Source organism: Scomber japonicus, chromosome 19 (assembly GCF_027409825.1).
Source record: "Scomber japonicus isolate fScoJap1 chromosome 19, fScoJap1.pri, whole genome shotgun sequence".
Lineage (NCBI taxonomy): Eukaryota > Metazoa > Chordata > Actinopteri > Scombriformes > Scombridae > Scomber > Scomber japonicus.
The window spans coordinates 7,478,451-7,501,542 of record NC_070596.1 but is presented as its reverse complement, the minus strand read 5'-3'; the positions used below and the strand labels follow the sequence as shown (position 1 = coordinate 7,501,542).

At 38.9% G+C, this 23,092-nt stretch overlaps 1 protein-coding gene across 1 annotated transcript in view; it reads right to left on the bottom strand.

Moving 5' to 3' along the window:
* cacna1bb (calcium channel, voltage-dependent, N type, alpha 1B subunit, b) overlaps nucleotides 1-23,092 on the bottom strand; it is a 170,407-nt gene that overhangs the window by 72,003 nt on the left and 75,312 nt on the right. Inside the window, exons 9-15 of the mRNA XM_053340345.1 lie at nucleotides 12,006-12,109; nucleotides 6,584-6,699; nucleotides 6,356-6,445; nucleotides 3,255-3,344; nucleotides 812-1,033; nucleotides 605-717; nucleotides 295-407 (exon numbers count right to left, since the gene is read on the bottom strand). Coding sequence (XP_053196320.1) covers nucleotides 295-407; nucleotides 605-717; nucleotides 812-1,033; nucleotides 3,255-3,344; nucleotides 6,356-6,445; nucleotides 6,584-6,699; nucleotides 12,006-12,109 — 848 coding nt within the window. The remainder of the gene's footprint in view (nucleotides 1-294; nucleotides 408-604; nucleotides 718-811; nucleotides 1,034-3,254; nucleotides 3,345-6,355; nucleotides 6,446-6,583; nucleotides 6,700-12,005; nucleotides 12,110-23,092) is intronic.

Below are 23,092 nucleotides of genomic sequence, written 5' to 3'. Positions count from 1 at the left end.
GTTTCTAATGTTTCCTCTCTGTCGTTGAGTAAGCTGCAAGGTTTAACTAAACCCCTGTTTCTGCCAAAAGCTCTTCAGTTTTTTTGATTGATTCATAATTACGAGGCAAGATATGAACTTAATCCTACAATATAATCATAACAGATTAGTACACAGAGAGCTCTAAAAGCTCCTTGAACACTGACAGTTATTGAGGTGCAAAAACTAAAAGCAAAGTTTCTGTGACGGAAGCTTAATCTGATTTTTGTATAGTTTCATGTGTTTGAGTGTGTCTTTTCCCGGCAATGAACTCACTTGGTGACTTTAAATATCCTGAGCAGTCTCAGGGCTCTCAACACGCTGATACCAAATGACGCTCCTGGTTTAATCATGTCCCAGATCACCTCAAAAATACTTCCCACAATCACCTGGAGAGGAGAGCAGAGGATAAAGTTCTCACTAGCTGTGTATGGCTCAGTTTCAACAAGCTGTTAAAAACTGTTTAAAGCATCACATTAAATCTGGTCATAAACCACTGACAGATGACCTCTTTACTGTCCAAGCATGCAGAACTTTAAATCAATGTGACATATCTACCTGTGTGTCAGAGCAGAACGTAACTCACCCCAAAATCAAAGCAGTTAAAGGAGGAGTGGAAATAATTCCTTACTCCGAGGCCGTACATCTTCAAAGTCATCTCAGAGAGAAACAAACCGAGGAAGACAAACTCTGCTGTGTCTGTTTTCAAAATGGAGAGTAAAAAAACATTTTTAACAGCAGTTAACACCAATAACTGCATGCTAGTATGATAGTGTACTTGTGTGTGACTTACAGAGGGCTGTTGTGAGCCACTCAGGTTGATTGTAGTGGACGATGGCCACACACAGAGTGTTGAGGCCCACCAGACACAGAACGATCCAGTAGAAGCTCTGAGCTTTCACCATGCGGCGGATGAAGAAACGGGTCCTTTTCTCTTTACGCCGGAAGTAAGAGGAGCTGTCCATCTTACCACTGCTCTTCACGCTAGCCCGACCAAACGGAGAGCCGGGTGGAGCTGAAAGATGAGAGAGAGGAGAGAGGGAGAGAGGAAGAGTGTGAGTGTGTGGTGGTTAAATATTTGTTGCAATTTTCACAGTGTGTGTTTTCATTGTCTTCTTCCTGCTGCTGTGATGAGCTGCTTCCCCATCATCACCACACCATCACCATTAAGACCATAATTTTAATTTAATACGAAATACAATGTTAGTGATTGGTGTTAGTTAGTGGAGGAGTTTAACAGACAGACAAAAAAAACTCTTTGTGTGTGCTAATTTTTGGCTTGTTTACATATGCTTTAAAAATAACTTATTGCCAAGCTTAAAAGCTGTCTTTTACTGTCCTCTCTGGTTAAAAGTGTCAAATGTCTTACCTCTATCCACACTCATACAGTGTCACCCTAAAGTACCTAAAGCACTGACTGCAGCAAGGTGAGTTAAGATAAACTAGCAAAAAATAAGTTTAGCTAGTGTGAAGTTACTCTGAAAAGAATAATTAAACTTTTGGAGAAATTCAAAGTGCTTAGTAGCTTTATTACTTAAAGTTACATGAAATAAACCATGCTACTCTCATGTCTGTACACTAAATGTGAAGCTACAGCATAGACTGTATATAAGAAGAGCTACAGTCAAGAACAATTAGCTTATTTTAGCATAACTGGAAATGGAGGGAAAGAGCTAGCATGGTTCTGACCAAAGTTTGTTTGTTTTTTAAATTCACTTACCAGTATCTTTCAAAATAAATTTCATTTGTTACATTTGTACAAAATGTAAAACACAAAAATAACAAGTGGGTCTGCATGACGTGTCTCTGGCGCAACATATTTTGTTCTAGCAAGAATTCATGACCCGCCCTAGTCTGCATCTGATTGGCCAACCCTGATATTCTTATCCTAACACTAACCAATCTCACTCTTGCTTAAATCAAACCAAGAAGGCAACAAGTACTAGCCAATCAGAGGCAGAGAAGGGTGGTTTATGACTTTGCCATCCTAGGAAACGAAAAATATATATATAATTTGTCTTCTGGTGCAGTGATTTCCTGGATTCTCTCTGACCAAGAAATAGTTCAAGCTTGAATTTTTTTTTCACAGGCTTACTGCTTCTCCTTCAATTTTAATCAGTATTTGGATTTCTGTACATTAATACTGAGGCTGCTGTAGACTGATATTTTCAGACATCCCAGAAATGAACAGTTTTTAATATCTCCACCTGCTGATGTTTTATTCCTCCACACAATTATGTATCCTTCCTGCTCCAGGCTCTTTTGTTGCCAATTTTCCTGAGCAGCTTCAGGATTGCAATGATGCCTCTGGTCACCAAGAGTGAAAAAAAATCAGTCTACAACACCCACATGTCCATAGTTTGTGCTACAATTGAACTACAGCCAGCTGCAGGAAATTAGAGACCTTCCAGTTTTTGAGACAGAAGCATGATTTTATGGTTGAGTAGGAAATCGATTCCACTTTACATCTGCTCACCAGCAAGGAAAGATGCTTGTGGACAAAACTGTAAACTAATAGGTAAAGAAAGAAAAACATAAAAACACCTGAAGGCTCTGTGAATTGTACTTGTAGCTGCTCATTACAGAAGACACTAAATACCTTGGTGTCGTGCAACAGAACCGCAGGCGAGAAGGGTGAAATAAGAGACAAAATTTACCTGTGCGGCGCATCTATTCCCATTCCCATGGTGTTCAATTTCATGGAAAACAGTCGTGAAATGAGATCGTCAGTGGAAAAACAAAGTATTTCAAGTGAAAGGCGACAAAATGGTTTCAATTATCATGCTTATGCTTATTTCCAACCCACAGACAAGCAATTACATGTTGTCTTTGTGTGGAGCCGGGAAGTCCATTAATATTAAAAAGTCTCATTCTAATTTGCTGCAGGTGATTCTCTTCTTATTTTAATTTAACAGTCTAATTAGAAAAGTTAATTATACTTCTTTTTCCCCTCCAGGTGATATGCTTCTCCGACCGGGAGAAACTATAGCTTTAGGTCTCTAAATCCAGATGGTGCTAAATATGCTTCTGTGATGTCCATTGTTAAGTTAGTCTAAGATACAGTGGAACATGTTTTATAGCGTAGAGGTGACATGACATACTAATCTGATAAATGGAGACCACAGAGAGGCAGAGGACAGGCTTTTATAGTGGCTTTTATTGTGAAGGTCAACCAGCTTGTGAAGGCCAGAGGTGATCAGCTGGTGGAGGTGGATATAAAAAGATGTGAGGCTCACCGACGGAGGAGATGTCCACAAAAGGATCTTCTCCTTCTTCGGCGCCGATCAGGTCGTTTTTACCCTTTTTGGCTTTGCCTCGTTTCAGGACTGTGGAGAGAAGCGCACAGACAGGAAGGGAAGAAATAATGTTTAACTTACTGTGCAGTGTGATTTTTCTGTTCTTTAATATAAATCTGTCAAAGTGAAAAAATCAATTAAAGGAACGTGAAAAAAAATGAGCATTTTCAAAATGTATTTCAACTTAACAACCCTCATGTCACTGCAGGATATATGTATATATGTGTGTGTGTGTGTATGTGTGTATATATGGCAAAATGGAAGGGTGACCTAATTGGAACCCATGAATAGCAGGCATCAATCATGTTTTTCATTTGGAGATTTTCTGCCTTCCTGCTTGAAGCCAGCCTTGGAATGAAAAACTGCCAGCATGACATGAACATGATGGTCACATGACCTCCTCTGTGGCGCCGGAGTGGCGGGGCTTGCTCTCCAGATTTACTAACCTCCGCTTGTGAAAAAGCTGCTGGGAAGCGAAACCAATGAGGCTCTGCAAAAGTTTGACTTTCTTATCAAAGCGTTCCCATCGATAAGTGGGTCACAAAAACTATATGTTCTCAAAAGAAGCGAGACACAGAACGTTTGAGCGTGTTTCCACTAGAAATCGTGTTGGTTTCAAGAAGAATAAAAGGAGGTTGCTGCACTAGAATCAAAGAAACTTAAACTTGACAGAAGCAAGTTGTTATTCTTGCAGAACTTTTCAGATCGTTTCAGAGAATATGACTATAAAGACAATTAACACAGAAAAATGACTTAATAAGATGGATATTTTTGCAGTGAATCCTGAGAAACATAAGTGAAAATATATTTTAAGTTGTGGAGAGAGACTTTTCTTACATTTGATAAAATATTATAAAGGATCATTTTCAACGTCTCACCATGACAAGAGTAGGTAAACGGTGGATGTGTCATTTTCAAACAAAGAATTTTTACAACCACCTCCACTGAGTCCGTCAGCTATGATTGACACTTTTACTCACTTACTCATACCTGTCATTCACCTGATGGAAGCCCACTTCATATTTCATGCTCTAACTACATCAGAGTGGTTTTTCTACAGCTGTGGACTCAGACGTTTTAATCCCCCTGTATGTAACTAATTGAGAAAATAAGGCCACTGGGTGCTGTCACTTTACTGGAACCATCATCACAGATGTGTTTCCAGTGTGTGTCCATCTATGGGAAAATGCACATGTGTGTGTTTGTGTGTGTTGGGAAGCGTGATATAGTGAATTTACTTTAACAAATCCAATCAGACCATTGCTGTAAATCCTTCTAATTAACCCTTGCCTTCACAGCGGGTCTAATGGACTGACATCATAGGGGAGAGTGTGTGAGAGAGAAAGAGAAAGAGAGAGAGAGATTAAAAAAAGGCAGTGAGAGCAGAGAGTGGAAACCATGATTAGCACTCAAACAACTGGCTGATCATAAGTGCTGATTTCATGATGGTACTTACATATCTAATTACAAATCACACATTGTAGCAGCTACACATTAGGGGTTAATGTAAAGCTCAGGAACCACCTTACACTTACTATACCTTATATTTTACACTGTCATGCTAACTACAAAGTCAACTGAGGTCATAAGTCTTTCAATTGCAGCTGAGAAGTGCTCTTCTTCCTCTGCCTGTTGAGGTTTGCAGATGACAAATATTCAGTTAGATTGAAACAGATTGTGTGAGATGTGTGATTTGGGTTAAGTGGAAAGTGACTCTCAATTTCTTTTGTACTAGACTGGCAATTTTCCATGAAATGGCTCAGCAACATCTTATTTTAGTGTGTCCATGATCAAAAATTGGAACAAGTCATTTTGATAATGTTTAATGTTTGCTGACTTTCTCTCAAACACCTGGAAAGACAGCAAGATGGACTATTTCAATAGTGTTCATATGCTGCATTTTATCCATTAGTGGTATTTTGTGGACAATAGTTGTATGTATAACCTATTAATTTAAAAACAAACTGAATTAATTTATATTTAATATTATTAGTATTACTTATAAAGAAACCTGTCAAAACCTCAGATTAAAATCATTCTAAAACCTGAGATTAAAACATGTTTAACTGTCAGCAAAATGAGTTCAGTAACCAATTGGATTCAAACTGTTCAACATTTCTTGCCACGAATGAAATGAAAGACCAATACCATCTCTGTGCAGTAAATATAAAGCTAGAACCAGCAGCAACAGGGGAAAGCCAGCCTCATAGATAGCTAAATCCACCTAGCGACACCTCTTGTATAATTTATACAAATCTAAGTGTGAAAATGACATGTTGTGGTGTGTGACTGGGGCTAATGTGTTGGGTGCAGACTCCCTGGAGGCCTGTTATCACTCTGAGGCAACTGCACCTGACAGATTAGGATGTTTTCTCAATAGCTGTTTTCAAATCCTTTAACTTTATCTATATTTCTCAACATACACCCAAGGAAATACAATGATTTGCATCTGAAAAATGAGCTTGTGTTTGGGGTTCATGTGATCCAGTTAACTGTGCTGTTTATTGCTATAACAACAGCTAAATTCAATTAACTATTTACTAAATAAATCTTTAGACAGTTTTAATTAAGGAAATCCAGGCTAGTGTCATATCACATCAAATTAATAATTATATCAACCTTACAGGCCAATATTTTGAGTTTTGTGAGTTTGGAAACACAGTAGCCTAATACTAAATTTCCACCTAAAGCTCAAATTTTCACACCTTACAGATGTGGAAATACATGATATTGCTTTTTTTTAAAAAGGAGAAAAAAGCAGATTGTGCCTTTAAGGTACCTCTGTTTCCCTTTTTTGATGATAATTATTCCAGTGCAGCGTGCCTGAGTCTGATTGAAGCCTACACTCAGCTCCACACAGGAACAATGTGACTGATGATTTTTTGGAAGGATTTATGTACAGCACATGTAGCACCTGCTGTACAAAATCTATCCTTCAAATGGAAATGATGAACCATACCTGTGCCTGGTTTACCATCGGCCCCTCTGTGGTGGCGTAGACCATGGTAAAGCAGACAACAGATACTCAGCTCATTTTTCACCTGAAAGGTTTTGTTTCCTCTTGTACCACGCACCGTCCAGCGGGGACTTCTCCTCTGCAATCTCTTCTTCCTCCTCCAGCAACACCTCCTCTGCAGTGGGAGAGAGAGAGAGAGAAAGAGAGAAAGGAAAGAGGGACTTTCTCTCAATTTGTCATGTTTTTTTTTTTATCCTAACACAACAAACAAATTACGTGCCAGCTCTCACACTGTTTCAGAGATGAGTCTGACCTGCTTTGCAGATCCACTCCAGGTATCCGGTGAGCTCTCTCTCGATCTGCTGCTGCCTCCGAAGCTTCAGGAACTCTTGCCTCTTCTCCACACGTTCTCGCTCTTTGGCAAATTCTCTGTTGGAACACATACAGGGACATTTTTTTTACAAAGAAAGGAGAAAGTCATACATCAGCATGAGTACGTTTACAGCAACAAATATGCTTTTAACATTACAAAAACAACACATCCATGTGACAACCCAAGAGAGAGAGAGAGAGAGAGAGAGAGGGGGAAAAGGCCGTTGGCATAGCTGCAGCTGTGTTAGCAGATCTGACTGAAATGAAGAGGAAAAACTGTGAAGAGTGATGTAATGACATGACACACCATAATAATGCACTTTCATGGCTGCTAGTCAGATATGTATCAGATGTAGGACTTATCACAGCATATGCAATTATATCAAGCATATTACAATTATATTGAGATAACATATACTGTGATATAGATAATGCTAATGGTAAATGGACTACATTCATTTAGTGCTTTATAATGTGCCTCTCATCCACTTATGAGAAGTCACATAGACCACTTACACAAACATATGTACCGGTACTAAGCATGCACATACATCCTTGCATACATACTATATATATATATACGCATGTGTTCATGTACTAGATGGATGTGTGTCAGAATGTATTTACTGTTTGTTTGTGCATAACTATGTATGTATGTGTGTGTGTGTGTGTGTGTGGTTTGAGTGTGTATATGCATGGCAGGCACCATACGTAAACTGGAAGTATGGTGCTATAGCAATGATGGCTACTGGAGTCTAAGGAACAAAACTGATCTTGTTCCTGTTGTTAGTTTATTTATTTAATTATGAAGACAATAACAAGCAACCAGACACAATATCATATAGAATAATAGGTAGAGACAGAACATATTAGATACACAAATCTACATTTTTGATAAATAAATAATAAATAATTTACACTTGAAGTTGCCTTTTAATAGATGAGAGCCTGCATGGAGTTGAGGGAGTTGTTGCTATTTAGAAATGTAATGTTTTGGCATAGAGTCCATTAGATCAGCCCCTGGCAACTGCATATAAATTCAGCAAGTAAGCAGTATCAATTTCTCACATTTAAGAACATTTAGAAAAAAACTAATTATGCAAAAATCAGTTCAGAGTTAAGCAAGTTTTGTAACAAAGTCTGCATCTCTCAATATACTCTATAGCTAATCAAAGATGTTTTAATGATGGTGAGAACAAAGAAAGAAAACTTGATATTGAGTGATATTTCCAAAGAGCTGTTTCATAAAGATTATAATTACGACATGCATGAGACAAATCCATGAGTTGTGGCGTGAAAATAATACGTTCAATGTGAGCAAAGCAGCATCGCAATACAGATGGCCTCAGAGTACTTCATTCATTTAGGAAAATACACTCAGTCTGATATCATCACAAAAACGCATGCCGGTATTTAATACGGATGGTCCACTAGTCAACATTAATCTGGCATGTTTTAATTGTGTAACAGCAGTGATGTAATTAACAGTGCAGAGAAAATAACTGATGAGCTCAGTGTATAATTCTGCACATTCCCAGATAGTGTGTAGTGAGTAGCGAGTAGTGAATGACTGAATGATTTCAGACACAGCACTGTCCTTTAAAAATGATCTACAAGTCTGTGGCTAAAGAGCAATAAATATAGTTTATACACAGTGCTGATAAGGCTAATGCCTCTTTAACTGAGTGCTAATTTGGGATCATTTTTTGAAGCTTTATGGATAGGTCTAATGTTGGTCTTATACTACTCAGACGGAATAATGACACTATTAAAACAGACCTCAAATGACTCTGAATTTAACAAGACTTCAACACAACATTGGGAATGTTATTGTTGCCAGTAGCTGTCCTATATTTACTCTTTTAATCATTTTTTATATACATATGTATACTGTATATATAGTCCGACTCCATATTTCACCCTTTCACCTGTTTTATACTGTCTGTATTTGAAATATGAGGGGGATTTCCCCCAAAGTATGTTACTGTTTAATGGTTAACTGTACTTGTATATAACTTTTCTAATCTTTAGACCACTCAAAGCGCTTTTACACTACATTCACATTCACCCATACACACACACACACACACACACACACACATTCATACGCTGATAGCAGAGGCTGCCACGCAGGGTGCCAACCTGCTCATCAGAGGGAGACTAACATTCATACACATTCATACACCATTCGCACAGCCATCTGGAGCAATATGGGGTTAAGAATCTTGCCCAAGGACGCATCGACATGCTGACAGGAGGTACCAGGAATCGAACTGCCAATCTTCCGCTTAGTGGACGACCCTTAATCAGCTTCAACAGCTATCGTTTTTGGCTGTTAAAACTATACAATGCAAAAACTGGATCAACAAGTTTCATGTTGAGCATACAATTTGAACCTGGCTGCAGCAACATGACAATGAGGATCACACCATTTGAACAAACCTCATGTTGTCACTGCACCATCTGGGTGTCAAATACTTTATTTCATCATTATGTGATCTCCAGTTTCTGTTTGTGTGACCCAATTAGCATTTCTGTACTGTGCAACACTGTAGAGTTCAAAGGTTGGACTGTTGTTGTTGTTGATGCATCTCTACCTGAAAAGACAAAGAAAACAATGAGTAACTTTTTTAATAAATCTCATACATTGCAGTATTTAGCAGAGTCTTACAAATGTTTAAATGACTAGATGCCACGGTGCTGACTTTATAGACCACAGCTTCAAATCTTATTTCAGCACCAACAGAAAGAAATCCCCAAAGCTTCATCCACCCATCACTACTTTTTATGTCTCATGTAAAGCTCTTGAATTGCCTTGCTTTGCCTCATCTTGTGATGCGTCAGTGTAATAGCTTTCAAGGGAGGGAGATGTTTGAAAATGTATAAATATTAAACTGTAGAAATAGCTACACTCTATGCTCCGATAATTAATCCTCGATATATTTAGAACATAATGATTTTACTTCATTTTGACACACAGTAAATGTCCCGTAGGTGGCACATCTTTGAACTTGGTATATATTTGCCATCGCAGGTCTGTTTATGATGCAATTAAACAATATAACAGATTAAATGATGCTGCAACCAGTTCTCGCAGTGGTTTATTTCAGGGGTCTAACCCAGAAAGCAGGTTTAACAAACTCAGAGTTAATTAACCTGAGTTGGGAAACTGAGTTTATTGCTCCAGAACAGCTGATTAGAGTTTGTTCAATCAACTCTGAGTGTGGTGAGTGTGGTGAAAGAATAAACTCATCATTAATAGAGCTCTGACTTTACAATCATCAGTGGGACCAATCACATCATGAGATATATAAGTTGATTATTAATCTTTTGTGTCTAAATCTTCTTTGTATGTAAGAGAAATGACCAAATTCTAAACATGTCAGTGCAAGAGCTGCTGTAACAAGCTGACAGCTGTCTGATCGATGTGCACAGCGTCACAGTGTTAGAAAAGAAGGTCATGCAGAGGTTTGATCCTGAGCTGACGGTGAATTCATGTTCTGCATTTTAAATGTGAGGGCAGAGATCAATGTTCAAGCAACATTGTTAAAGATATTTCTTGAGTAACAATCTAATTTCCAACCAGGATTTTGACTATGACATACAGTAAACGTCTGCTAATTAATGTGCTTTGATACACACTTTGATATTGAATGAAAAAATTAAATGTTGGGTCTGACAGCTGCTCAGAAAATTCAGAGTTTGTTGAAGTAAACCTGCCAGCGAGCAGGTTTGTCTCAGGTTCGCAGAGTCAGTTACCAGGGTAACTCACCCAAAGTTTAAGTTACCTCTCTTTCTGAACAAGATCCTCATCTCCGGGTTAATAAACTCAGACACCTGCTTTCTGGAATACAACCTCTGCAGGTTTCCTTTCAACACTGATGTTACTTCTGCAAAGCTCAACCAGCTTTTCATTGGTTTTGTGGATCAGAACTACATTTGTACCTGCTGATACTGGTTAGATACTGGTGGCTCTCATTGTAGCAGATGAAGAAACATATTCACAACTGATGATCAGATGACAATTCACTTTAAATACAATACAGAAAAAGCTTCAGTCATTGAAAGTTTAATATCCTTAATTTATACCCCCACTAACGTAATAGCAAAAGTGACTGGTCTAAGTTTTAAAGATAACAGTTACTTTACTGCAGCATTACTGGTATCATTCACCTGATGTGATGACTGACTATGCCTTTCAAATCATGCAGTCTGATTGCTAACTGAAAATATGTAGTTTATTATGCAGGCTTTTGTCACTAACATACAGATCTTTACAGCTTGTTGATAACAATGTTTCTGACGTGCACATACATTGTAGTTATGCTAACCATAAAACTTTATATCTAAAATGTGACATAAGTTTTTACTTACGGTTCAAGTTGTATCAGCTGAAACACTGCAGTGTGCTGCTCCGTCTGTTAGCTAACGTTAGCTTGTACCACCCTTCACGAGTAGCCATCATTGCTTAAGCGCCATGTTGCAAATTCCGGTTAAAGTATGGCGCTTTCCAGATACAACATACACAATTACACACATACATACTTTATATTTAGGCACACATATATCAACGCATATATATACATCCTCATATATATGTGTGCGTGTGTACGTGTTTTGTGTGTGTGTGTGTGTGTGTGTGTGTGTGTAAAAAACAGGCCAATGTGGCATGTGTTGAGAAACCTTATAATACATACATATAATAAAAGAAATATATTGCTTTCAAAGTTAGATTACACAATTGTCTTTGAAAAAATGACAGGAGTTGGCATCTCAAGAATTGCTAATCGTTGTATAAATAATGACCAGGACGGTAGCTATACTGGATAACAGTAACATTTGGTGAATATGCTTTTATTGGCATAGGGCTAAAAAAAGAGTCTTTTGTTTAGTTAGTCCAGACAAAGTAGACTGCTTTCATTCATATTTTGGTGAGATGAGGGGCTGTGAGTGAACGCAGGTGAGAAGAGGCTCTGTTCAGCCAGAGGCACAATGAGACAGACAGACGTCAGATCCAGTAGCACAGAGAGGAGCAGGATGATTAAAGCCATAGAGCGAGGCCTTTTAATGACACGAGGGGATGACAAAGCCCCCCCCCTTCCGGTTAAACAAAATTGAGAGAAAATGGGAAGAAATTGCTAATGAACCATAGTCCATCTGTGTGAGCAAATACAACAGGATGTTGTTGTTCTTTTCAACTCTTTTTAACTGACAGATGAAAATGAAGAACAGCCTCTCCATTATCTTGATGTAAGTAAATCAGTCATAATGGCAAATGTAGGTTTATGATAAGCTATACAGACATGTAATGTGATCACATTACAGACCTAAAATGTGTGAGTTTATGTTACAAAACGACTTACCCTGATAAGACACCAAGCACCAGGTTGAGCATGAAGAAGGAGCCGATGATGATGAGAGGTATAAAGTAGAGCCAGTTCCAGGTGTTTCCTACCACATCATTAGTCTGGACACACAAACACACCAAGAGACACAACATCAGAACAACACAGAATGAAGTAAAAACACAGTTTGGGGTTTTCTAATAATTTAAGCACAAGTCCTTTATATTACACATTTCACTTGAGATGTATGTAGAATAAATGTCTCTGTATATCATTGTGAGATACACAATGAAACCAAATGCGGCAAATCCAAAATGCAAAAGGTCACAAAAACAAATGAATACCTGGATTGCCAGACTCTTTTTCTTGAAAATAAACAAATGTTTCACTACAATCTTTATGCTGCATTAAAGTTGGAAACAATCATTTTAGTAAGAAATGGCGAATGAACATGCTCTAAATAAAAGGTAAATGGGCTGACGTTCAGTTTTGAATGACCCAGTTTGAGATGACAATGTATAAATGTGTTTGATCCTACATTCTTATTTCCCACCCACAGCTGTGAATAGCAATGTATTTTTCAATAAGTTGGCTGACTGAACAAAAACTTTTGCCAACTTCCTTTGTTCGAGAAATACTGACAACTTTTCCATTTCAAAAGAGTAATTAAAAAGTCTCACTTATCGCTGTGTGCTTCCTACCGCACAAAACCACCAACAAATATCCCACAAACAAAAAGCTTGGTTTTTCTATCATGGCAAAACAACTGTTTAATTCAGCACGAGTTACTGCTCATAAACATCCACTTAGAATTAATTGTCCTCACACAAAAAGGTATGACAATTGAGCTTTCCAATATGAGCCATAACAGCTGAAGGTTGATTACTGTAATGGACTTAAACATGTACACGCACATATACATACAACCATGTTTCCATCTCTTTAGATGACATTATATCGATTTACATTCATTTCCTGGAGGCTTATCCTAACTTCAACCATAACCATCACATGCCTAACTCTGACCCATACCCTAACCTTAAGAATTTTTTTCGGCACCTTATTCAGCAGTAGACAGACAGGAAACATGGGAGAGAGAGGGGGGAGTGACATGCACATGTGGCATGCGCAATAACCACTCTACCACCACCGCACCTTTTTACTCCTGGTGGTATGCTACAAAGCATTGCTGGTTTGCATTCAAACACAGGAAAACATTGCACTTTAGACATTTCCATCTCGAGTGTCTGCAGTTGGGGTAACGCGCATTTGTTTGTGGCTGTTAGGGTCTTGAGGTTTAACATTGCTTCTGAAACAACATCTGTGGTAGAGTCGAGGATGATGGTCCACCAACTTTAGATGCTGGGTTGTTAATTTGCTTCAAACTATGGCCAAAACCATTGGAGAGGCATTGGTTTCTTATTCTGTAGGCCGCAGTCCCTCTTGTAGACCAGCCAGGAATTTTAAATGCACCGATCAAGGATATATCTAAACAAGGGAAAGTACCCTTGCCTTGAATTGGCTGGGTCTTGTCTATGTGTACCAACATGTCAAAAATATAAATGCCTCCCAGTTGTAGGCAGGAATGAGTGATGTACTTGGGACGGCAATCTTTGAGTGGGCCTCTTTGTTCCACCGTTTGACAGTTGAAAGAGGCATGATCCCACAGGCATTGCTCTGAAGGTTGACACATTTGTTGTCAAACCATTTCACTGAGATCACCCCTTCAGCAGACCTGTAGTAAAAAAGCTCCACATCCAATCTCCATCAGCTCTTTGTCTGTCATCAAGGGGGCTCTACTGATATGGATTGATCGGACAGTGCCAGTGCACTTGACACCCAGGTTCTGGACCAAGTTGAAACTGGTGAAGTAGTTGTTACAGAAGACAACTGAAAGCTGTGGCAGTGTTAAGGTTTTGTATAACGTTGTCACCAATGAGGCCCCTAGAAGTAGCACCTGACCCACTTGTTTGACTTGTTGGTGATAATGAGACACTGCTCTGGACTGTCATTGCACTGTTGATTGTCACTAAAATAAATGAACCATTGTAACAGCTTGAATATCTTCCTCTAGATGATATCAGCTCATGGTTCTAGTAGTCCTCTATGGCTGGGAAGTTGAAAACACCCATGAGGAGTAGTATCACAAGGAAATCTTCAACCTCTCAGGATTTGATTGGATCCCTAACCCCTGGGCAGAGTACAAATTGGCATGTTGAGCAATATGTTCAATCATCTTGTCAGTGAAGACCATTTTAAAGTACTGTAAGGGTTTCTTTACAGCACCAAGGGGTTCAAATCTTGAACCTGAAATGCCCTAATGTCTTCATACTTCCAGATTCTCTCAGTGCCTTTGTTTGGACCTGAGGGTGAATTAGGGACAGGGGTGTCTCTAGTGAACTCTCGGCTTATCCTCTGTAAATCCCTGATATATACAAGCTATTCATGTCTCAGTTATCTACTTATCATGTTTGATCAGATAACCAACAATAGCGTAGCAAAGAGGATGAAGCATGTGAACACCCAAGAGTAGGAGGAAATGTTAATTTTTCACCAATATGCAATAGATGAACGTGTCATTCCAAAACCATGAACATTAATCTGCTGCTGCAACAGCCTCCACTCTCTTGGAAAGGCTTCCTACAAGATGTTGGAACCTGACTACAGCAATTTCTTCCAATTCAGCCACATAAGCATTATTGAGGTCAGACACTGGTGTTGGTTGATATTCAGTCATAGTCGGTGTTCCAATTCAGCCCTAAGAATAAAAAATGTATTATAATTATATACTTTTGGCCATATAGTGTATTTCCCCTACTCTAAATTCATGTTTGAAAGGGTTTTCTTTAACTGATATCCTCAATAGTCCTTTCCACAGCAAACAATTTGACTAGAGTAGAAAAGGCACAGGTGTTACTAATAACATTAACATTGGCTCTGCTCTAAGTGTCCCAGTAAACCATGACAGTGTGACAGTGAGCCAGCCGGCACAATACCAGGAGCCTGAAACTCAAGCAGCTGAATGGATTTCATTCCTACTGTGAAAAATGCCCTCAACATGGAAACACTATTACACTGATTTGCTTAAATGGTGACCTGAGGTCAGTAACATTACAGAATTGTTTTTTTCCCACAATTTTATGATTTCTGTTTCTTAAAACAACATGTGGCGAAAAGTAACCAGCTGAAACTTACTTTAAGCAGGATTGTATATTAGTACATCCAACAGTTGTGTTCTAGCTGCAATGGGAAACTGATCACCTCATTTTACCTGAGGTGTTCGGCTACAAATTGTATTAAAGCAGCAATAATCAATATTTTCATATTAACAATGGATCAAATTGCTACGTGTTACATCACCCTAGAGAATTATCACCCAACTCTGTTTCAGCTGCTTTCAGCTCTTTATTTTGTTTTCTGGCCCACAAACTTTACTGTTCTGATCATTCTCACTGCTCTTATCAGCGTTGTTTCCAGACACAGCAAACAGATGTTTTTTAGCAAAAAAAAACTCTAATAAACCCACTGTTTGCTGAGCACCAAACAGCAGATAGACAAAGTCAGCAACTAGCTGGTGAAAAAAGTGGAGTATTTAGTTGCTGAGTCAGATACTTCTCTCAGGAGTTGGACACACATACATCAGGTGGACTCAAACATGGCTGACAATGAATGCTGATGTTACTCCTTATCTGCTGCATGTTTTAAGAGGTGACTGCTAACTAAATTGCAATATCAGCTTTACAAGGTGATAAAATGTCATATGTTGTTTTTATAGCTTTTTTAATGTTGTTCAGTTTCTTGACACTTGAAACATCTATAATTGCAACATAAAAATAGTTTCAGATTTTATCCAAAGCATTTCACAGCAATGGCTGGATACTTTATTATATAGTTAATAAGGCCAAAATATGGTCTTCAATAGTGACTGAGCTACAACAGGGCTAATATTCATGCTTGTTGTTGCCCCCAGGGGTTGTGGGAGTCAGCATCCTCCATGTCTGCGAGTGCTCACAGACAGCGGCCTGTTGGTGGGGGACAGACCTGCGGACTGATGGGCTGTGTGAAGCACAGTGACATTTTGCAGACGCAAGTGTCGGAGTGATGCCACACACTTGCTGTAATTGTGATGGGAGGTTCAGGGTGGCTGAATCAGCAGGCCGGAGATCTATATTATGCACCCGAGTATGTGAGATGAACACATAGACACATACTATATACAGCAGCACACCCTCTGTCTCAGCTGTCTGAGAAGCAGCGGCCCACACACCAGGATAAATGGATGGTAGGAGCCTTACTGTTGCTCTGCATCGTTTCTTTCCCTACAAGTCCAACATCTTCAATGTCCCATCACCTCATCACTCAATCTTTACCTCCTTTTTTTCACTGTTGTCACTCCCTCTTTGACTCCATATTTAGATAATTATCTTGGTGTGAATGTTACATGAACATCATCATCATCTTCTCTCTTAAATTTAATTGAAGTTAATGAAGCTTAAAGGACAGGTTTAATATTACAATATGCTTATTCACTTTCTTTCCAAGAGAAGAGATGGGGAGGTGGAACTTAGCATAAAGACTGGAAGCAGGGGGAAACAGCTAGCCTGCTTTGTCCAGACTTACAGTACAAAATAAGCCTGCCAACACCTGTAAAGGTTACTAATTACCATTTTATACCTTGTTTATTTAACCTGTGCACCCATAAACAGGTTTCAAGTTACATGCTGGAACTATGTCTTGGTGAACAGCTGTATACAGTGAATTTGTGTCGCTTCTTGTTCTTTTGTCATTACTGTAAGGTTAGTTTTAAAGCCTGCGACTTTATTGTTTGGTTCAGTCTCATAACTCTCAACAGTGTTGTTTCCAGCTGTTTTCAGTAGAAAAAGCCTCTATCAACCAACAGTATGCTGGAGAGCTTTTAGATGATAAAGAGCTAGAGAGTTCCCTCAGGAGTTGGCGAAGAACAAAAAGAATACTGTTCCTAAACACTTCCCCAAATGCTTTTTAACATCATTCCATGTCTGTTAGTGTCAATAGGCAATAGTTGACCAACCTGTGACTAACCATGATTGATGTGATTTCATGTTCCCAGCTTGTGCTGTCCACAAGTGGTCCAAAAATGGATTATTGTAGGTTCAGGTTTTACTTTCTACTAATAGTCTGTGTAAATAATATTTTGGGCTAATTTTGTATCTGATCAAAATTTGGTAACTGTCCTTTCTGTTTGCAGTAGCAGCAAATATCTACTATCTGCTTTTCTCTCTGGGGAACCCTAGATGCCTGGTGGAGAAAATGAAGTGGAAATACACTCTGTTGCGTCAGCTTTCAGTCCCAGTCAGCTGGTGAGGAGGGAAGACTTTTCTCTCCTGTTGACACAGCCTTAATTCTTCAGCTGACAGCTCTGGCTGACGGGCTGAGTCCAGTTGAGCTTTGGCAGATGTTTTTAAGATTCTGAAACACAGTAAGGTCTCTGTGGTGAAAGCTGAAAAGCTGCTGGTTTCCTCAAATTTGAATGGTTCGACAAGCTTAACACAATCTGGTTTTGTACTACTGATAAAGGTATGTTGGTTGTTTCTTATCGTTGTTTATTTGTAATATTATTTAATAATATCTTAATGAGTAAATGAGATTTAAAAATGGAAAAAATATTTTTAGAATTAATTTGCAGCATCAACTCTATTGCTTTTTTTTTTTGCATTTTCCCCACATCGACTCACTTTGTATTGCCAGATGTTTTTGTGTGCTTGTTGCCAAGACGACCTTGCTCCCTGTGACTACTTAACAGCTTCCCAAAAGCAAAGAAAGTTATCTCTTTGACTGAGGAAATAAATGGCCAGTGTCACTATCACGACCTGCTGTGAACTGTACTACTACACTTAGACAGGGATGAGATGATATGACATGAGCATGATAATGGCTTCATCCAACAGAAGGAAGGAATTTGTGAAAACGTATTGTTTTATTTATAGGGAGCATAAAGATCAGCCTGTCTATTTTTTCCTTCTATATAGTTTGACATCTACTTGCTGCATGACACTCTAGACATTACAGGCTGTTGAAATCCCTGAACCATCTAGGAGAAGGAGAAGGAGAAGGAGAAGGAGAAGGAGAAGAGAAGATGTTCTGGCCCTGGGCATCATGGAAGGACATCCATCACTTCAATTTATCATATGTCACTTTCTGAACAGAGGGTGTGATCCAGTATTCTATATTACAAAGCGCCTCTGGCACCGCCAACCAAACACATCTGTGGTTCCATCTACATTTAATTTACATATTTAGGCGAAGGTGTGTTTGTGTGTGTGTGTGTGGGTGTGTGTGTGTGTGCATGTGTCTCTCTCTGCTTTTTGCCAAATCTCTGTTTTGCTCCATATCTGCAGACTTTTTATTCCTTTCTCAATCTCATTTTCATGTGTTTTCATCAAATCACACGACCTGCTGCTTTATAATCTGTCAGCATCAAAACAATTTTGTTGCTTCACTACCAGTTGCTATTTGTATATAATATGCAGTGCACTGTACCAAAAATGTAGTCTGTGGGTAAGTCCAGACCAAATCAAAAGCTCAAGGACAGAGTAAATACCCACTTATATGCACCATTCGCTTCTTGGATCATAGTTAAAGATAGAACCAGCAGTTACTATACTAGATTTTATTGTAAAGAAAGATAATATACCAACTCTTTGTTCAAAGCCCTGCTTTGGTTTTCTCATTCCTCAGTGTATGAACAAATGGTGTATTTGTGTCATTTATATGTATTTGGGCTAATACACCCCACCTTTAAGTTCACTGGGTTTGGAGCCATGCAACAAGATTAAACCACACTGTGTGCACAGCACTAGAGCAGATAAAGGGCATATGGCAATCAAGGCCACTGGCTATACTAATTTAGTTGATTAAACAACTACTGATGTAATATGTTGCCTGTAGCAAGGTACTTCTAGTGACCCCATATGTTCTTAAAAATGTGAGAACAGAAAAAACAAACTCCCGATCACATATTAGAAGGCTACACAATTACCTAAATTTATCACTGAACTTGAATTATGCAAAGTTTAAAGTGAGCCAGACTTACAAACCCTGAGTTATGTCCATTCAAATTCATCATCTTGTTGTGGTGTCACCTACTGTTAAGGTAACATCATTTTTTTGCAGGAATTTTGAATACAATGGTGACCAAATCATGTCAGTTTGGGAGAGAGTTGTGGTAGTGTAAGCCACATCTGCTGGACTTTGGTCTTGAATAACTTCTCAAGTTGGGCCAGTATTCACCAGTATAGAATACTGGCATGTCTGATTTTTGCGCACTTACATACTGTCACCCCCTGGTGAATGTAGGCACACCACTCTCTGACTGAAAACCTAACAAAGAAACATCATCACCCAGGATCTTAGTTTCATTTAGCTGGGACTTCCCCTGTCATAAGCTTCAGGTGATAACATCTGTGGAAAGAGCAAGCATGACATGGTCATATGTTCTATATTCAAGCAGTATGTCCAAATTTGATGAAATTGCCACATTGAATTACATCTGTGGGACAAACTGTATCACTTCATATTTGTGGTGTAAAAGGTTTTTTAAAAAGCCTAATCAGCATGGATACAGCGTGGAGACAGCGTGGACACAGCGTGGACACAGCGTGGCCTGTAATGATGATACCTGTTGAGATATTCTGCTATTTGGAACAAACAAAAATATGAAACCCCAAACAGAGTCTTCTCCCTGGTGGTAAAATGATGACACCCCAAAAGGTGCCCTCCACAGTTTGTTGATTTTTAAGAGCAAAATCTAGGTTATGATTTGAATCCTCTAAATTCATATGTGAGTTCATCTGATATCGTTATCCCACCTCTCTTATTCCCATGAGTCATCGCTAGCGGGCTGCTCGGAATGATCAGCGAGGAAAAAGCGAAATCTGCCACATAATTTGGACTCATGCATCATACAGTTGCGGTGTGACAGTGTACTCCCACTCTCAGCTTGCAGTGTTGCCACCACACACGCACACACACATTTTCTCTAATGGCAAGGAAAGCCTGCTGAGATGCAGACAGCCACTCTGAATCAATTCTGTGGTCCTTTCAGTCCTGAAACATTCACAACAAGCAGCAGTGACTGTGCTCAATGGCTCTGGTGGCTCAAACAGCAAAAGGTCTTTGGCTAGAGGAAGAAGACTATATCAAAATGGTTTTCTAGTTAAATTGAATTTGAGGCTCTTAATCATCTTTCTCAGAGTCTACAATTTTACTCTCTTGATGGCAAATTTCATTTGCTGCAGGCTAATTTTACTGCTATTTAATCAGGCAGTTTGGGTTCAAAAGGCTGACCACTTAAATGTGGACACAAGGTTTCTTTCACATCAAAGTACTCAGCAAGCATGAGTCTCACTGGCTGCGACCCGACCGGTACATTTAGAGTTCTTTTGCTTCCACAGTAAACTGCTCTACATCTTAAGTAGCACTTTGGGAAAAAAAAAAAAAATCCTGTAAAATTCTAATCACTTAGTGCATGGAAATGCAATTTCAGGGATCCTTTATTTACACCAGTCTTAGACAGATTGGTGTTGTCTCAAATCAAAGAAGGCAATTCCGCACTTACGGGAAATGACAATTAGCTAGTTAGCATGCTAGCGTTAGCGTCGTTGTTCACCGTACCAAATCATTACAGACTGCTTAGCTCAAATACACATCTATAATACATTGTATAATGTTAACCGTAATTACAACATCCTTGGCCACCATCCAGATACTCATAGCGCATTGCATTTTTCCATACTTCTCAGTGTGAATGTGCTTATGCACTCAGAATATGGAGTGCAGAAGTACAAGATTTGAGACACAGCATCAGTCAACATTAGCAACTGGCAAGGGTTCACTAAAGCTAAAACATTAAACATCACCAGGAACACACACACAAGACAAGACAAATTAATGTTCATGTATTTTGCTTGTTTAGGAGTTGAGAACAAAACACATCAAACATTCAACATCTTTTTAAATGTTTCCAGTATGAAAAACTAGCATGTGCTCACGATGCTAGTTTATTATAGTGTGTCAAAACGTCCTTACAGGCAAACACACACACACACACACACACACACACACACACACACACACACACACACACACACACATGCACAACTTGACAGCTTTAGTATGCTTTCTTTGATATTGTTCCTGAAGTTACCAGCTGGACATTCACACAGAGACGTGGCTGAATGTTCAGACAGTATCTAACTGTTCCTCTCTGCTGCTCTATTTTTACAAGGGCTTGACAGGCACCATGACTGCCCTTACAGCACAAGACGTGTCTCTGACAAGGTCAAGGTGCACCTGCCTCAATGACTCACTCACACAGCTCTGACAAAGTGAAAGGAAAATGTGACTGTGATGCTTAGCGTCACACATACATCAACACAGTAAACCACACAAGCTCACACACAGATGTCAACAAAGGGACACAACAATGCACAGAGATTTTACTCGATATAGTAGATCAATAGATGTCACAGACTGGCAGTACACCAATTGATTTGTAATCTTGAGGTATAACATTAATATCTGCTGTTATAATAGCAGGATTCCTTCTTTTATTCTATGAAGCTGATTTAAAAAATATGTATTCAGGGCCTCACCTGTCAAAAAAAAAAAAAGATTCAAATGAGAGCAAATACAATATTAAGTGACATGTGTACATTTTTTTGCAGTGTGAAGCCAGAACATGACACAGCAGAGGTAATTAGGGGCGCATCTAATTTGATGGCAGCCGTCGGATCGCCAGGAGAGACAGAGGAAATGTAATAAAATCACGGGGCATGAAATGAAGATTGCCACATTATCGACGCTGAGAAACCGCCCACACATCCTGCTGCTGCTACAACAGTGTTACTTCCCCGCTGACTGGCTCAGAGCTAAAGCGGCATTCACAGTTTGAATCAACGCGAGGCTTTGCTTTCTTTTGAGGATCACTGTCATGGCATTTCTGCTGGGGGAGAGTGGGAATGAGGAGATCACGGCACCCGAACCTGGTGTTCTGTGGTTCATCAAAGATTGAGCTCATTACTTTTGTTATTTATAGGATTTCTGTTTTCAAATACGTTTATTTCATTATTAAGGTTTTTATTAAAAATACAAGATAAAGTTAGATATGTGGACAATTTATATTTTGGCACATTACTACTGATCATTTGGCATAGTTGCTAACAGTCCAAACTGCAGGTCAAAAGACAATTTTTTTCACACACAAAGTCAGAGACATTCAGATACTATTCTCTAAATCAATATAATGGAGCCATTATGACCAATAAATATTTAATCTAATGTAATATTGTTATATGCCTGTGCAGAGCTATATGAATTAAATTATTGTTGTGCCATTCATGTGAGCATTGAGCCATCCAGTTCTGCCAGAGACATCTAATGCTGTACAGGCAGCATGTGCTGGGTGAGCAGTTTTTACAGTAATGAACAGCACTGGGTCATATCAGCTACATGGAAGTTCTCTCCTAAGGGGGTACAAAGCAGAGTACTAAAGAGAGGTTTAGTAGCTACTTGTTAGTTTATAACTGAATCAGCTACTAAAATTGGTTGCACGTGCACCACAATTACTAGGGGAATAACCTTACTAGTTTAGACATGTGAAAGTTATTACTGAGGCAAGCAGCCAATCAACAATCAAAGACAGAGTTACATCATCATAGATACCATACAAATTAGCTTTCTGGCTGGCATCATAACACATCATAGTATCAATATTGAAATCTCATTTCAATGAATTAGCTCCCTACTGGATTACTGTTGTACAGTGGCATTCAGTTAATGACAAAAATATACTGTGTGACAGGAAAAACATCAGTTTTACTATTAGTGAGTATCATTTTGTGACATTTTATGATTTACAACTATCCAAGGGACATGTGTGTAAATGTTAAGTTGCTACTTAGAGTTATGTTGTAACTCATTATTATTAACATTATATTATCAGAAGACAAAGTTTGAGCTTTCACACAGCTGTTGCAACAGGCTGCAGGATGTTATCTCAGATCACAGTATCCATTCTCATAATACTTGAATAATACTTCAATTTCAATAGAGGGACTAGAATAGAG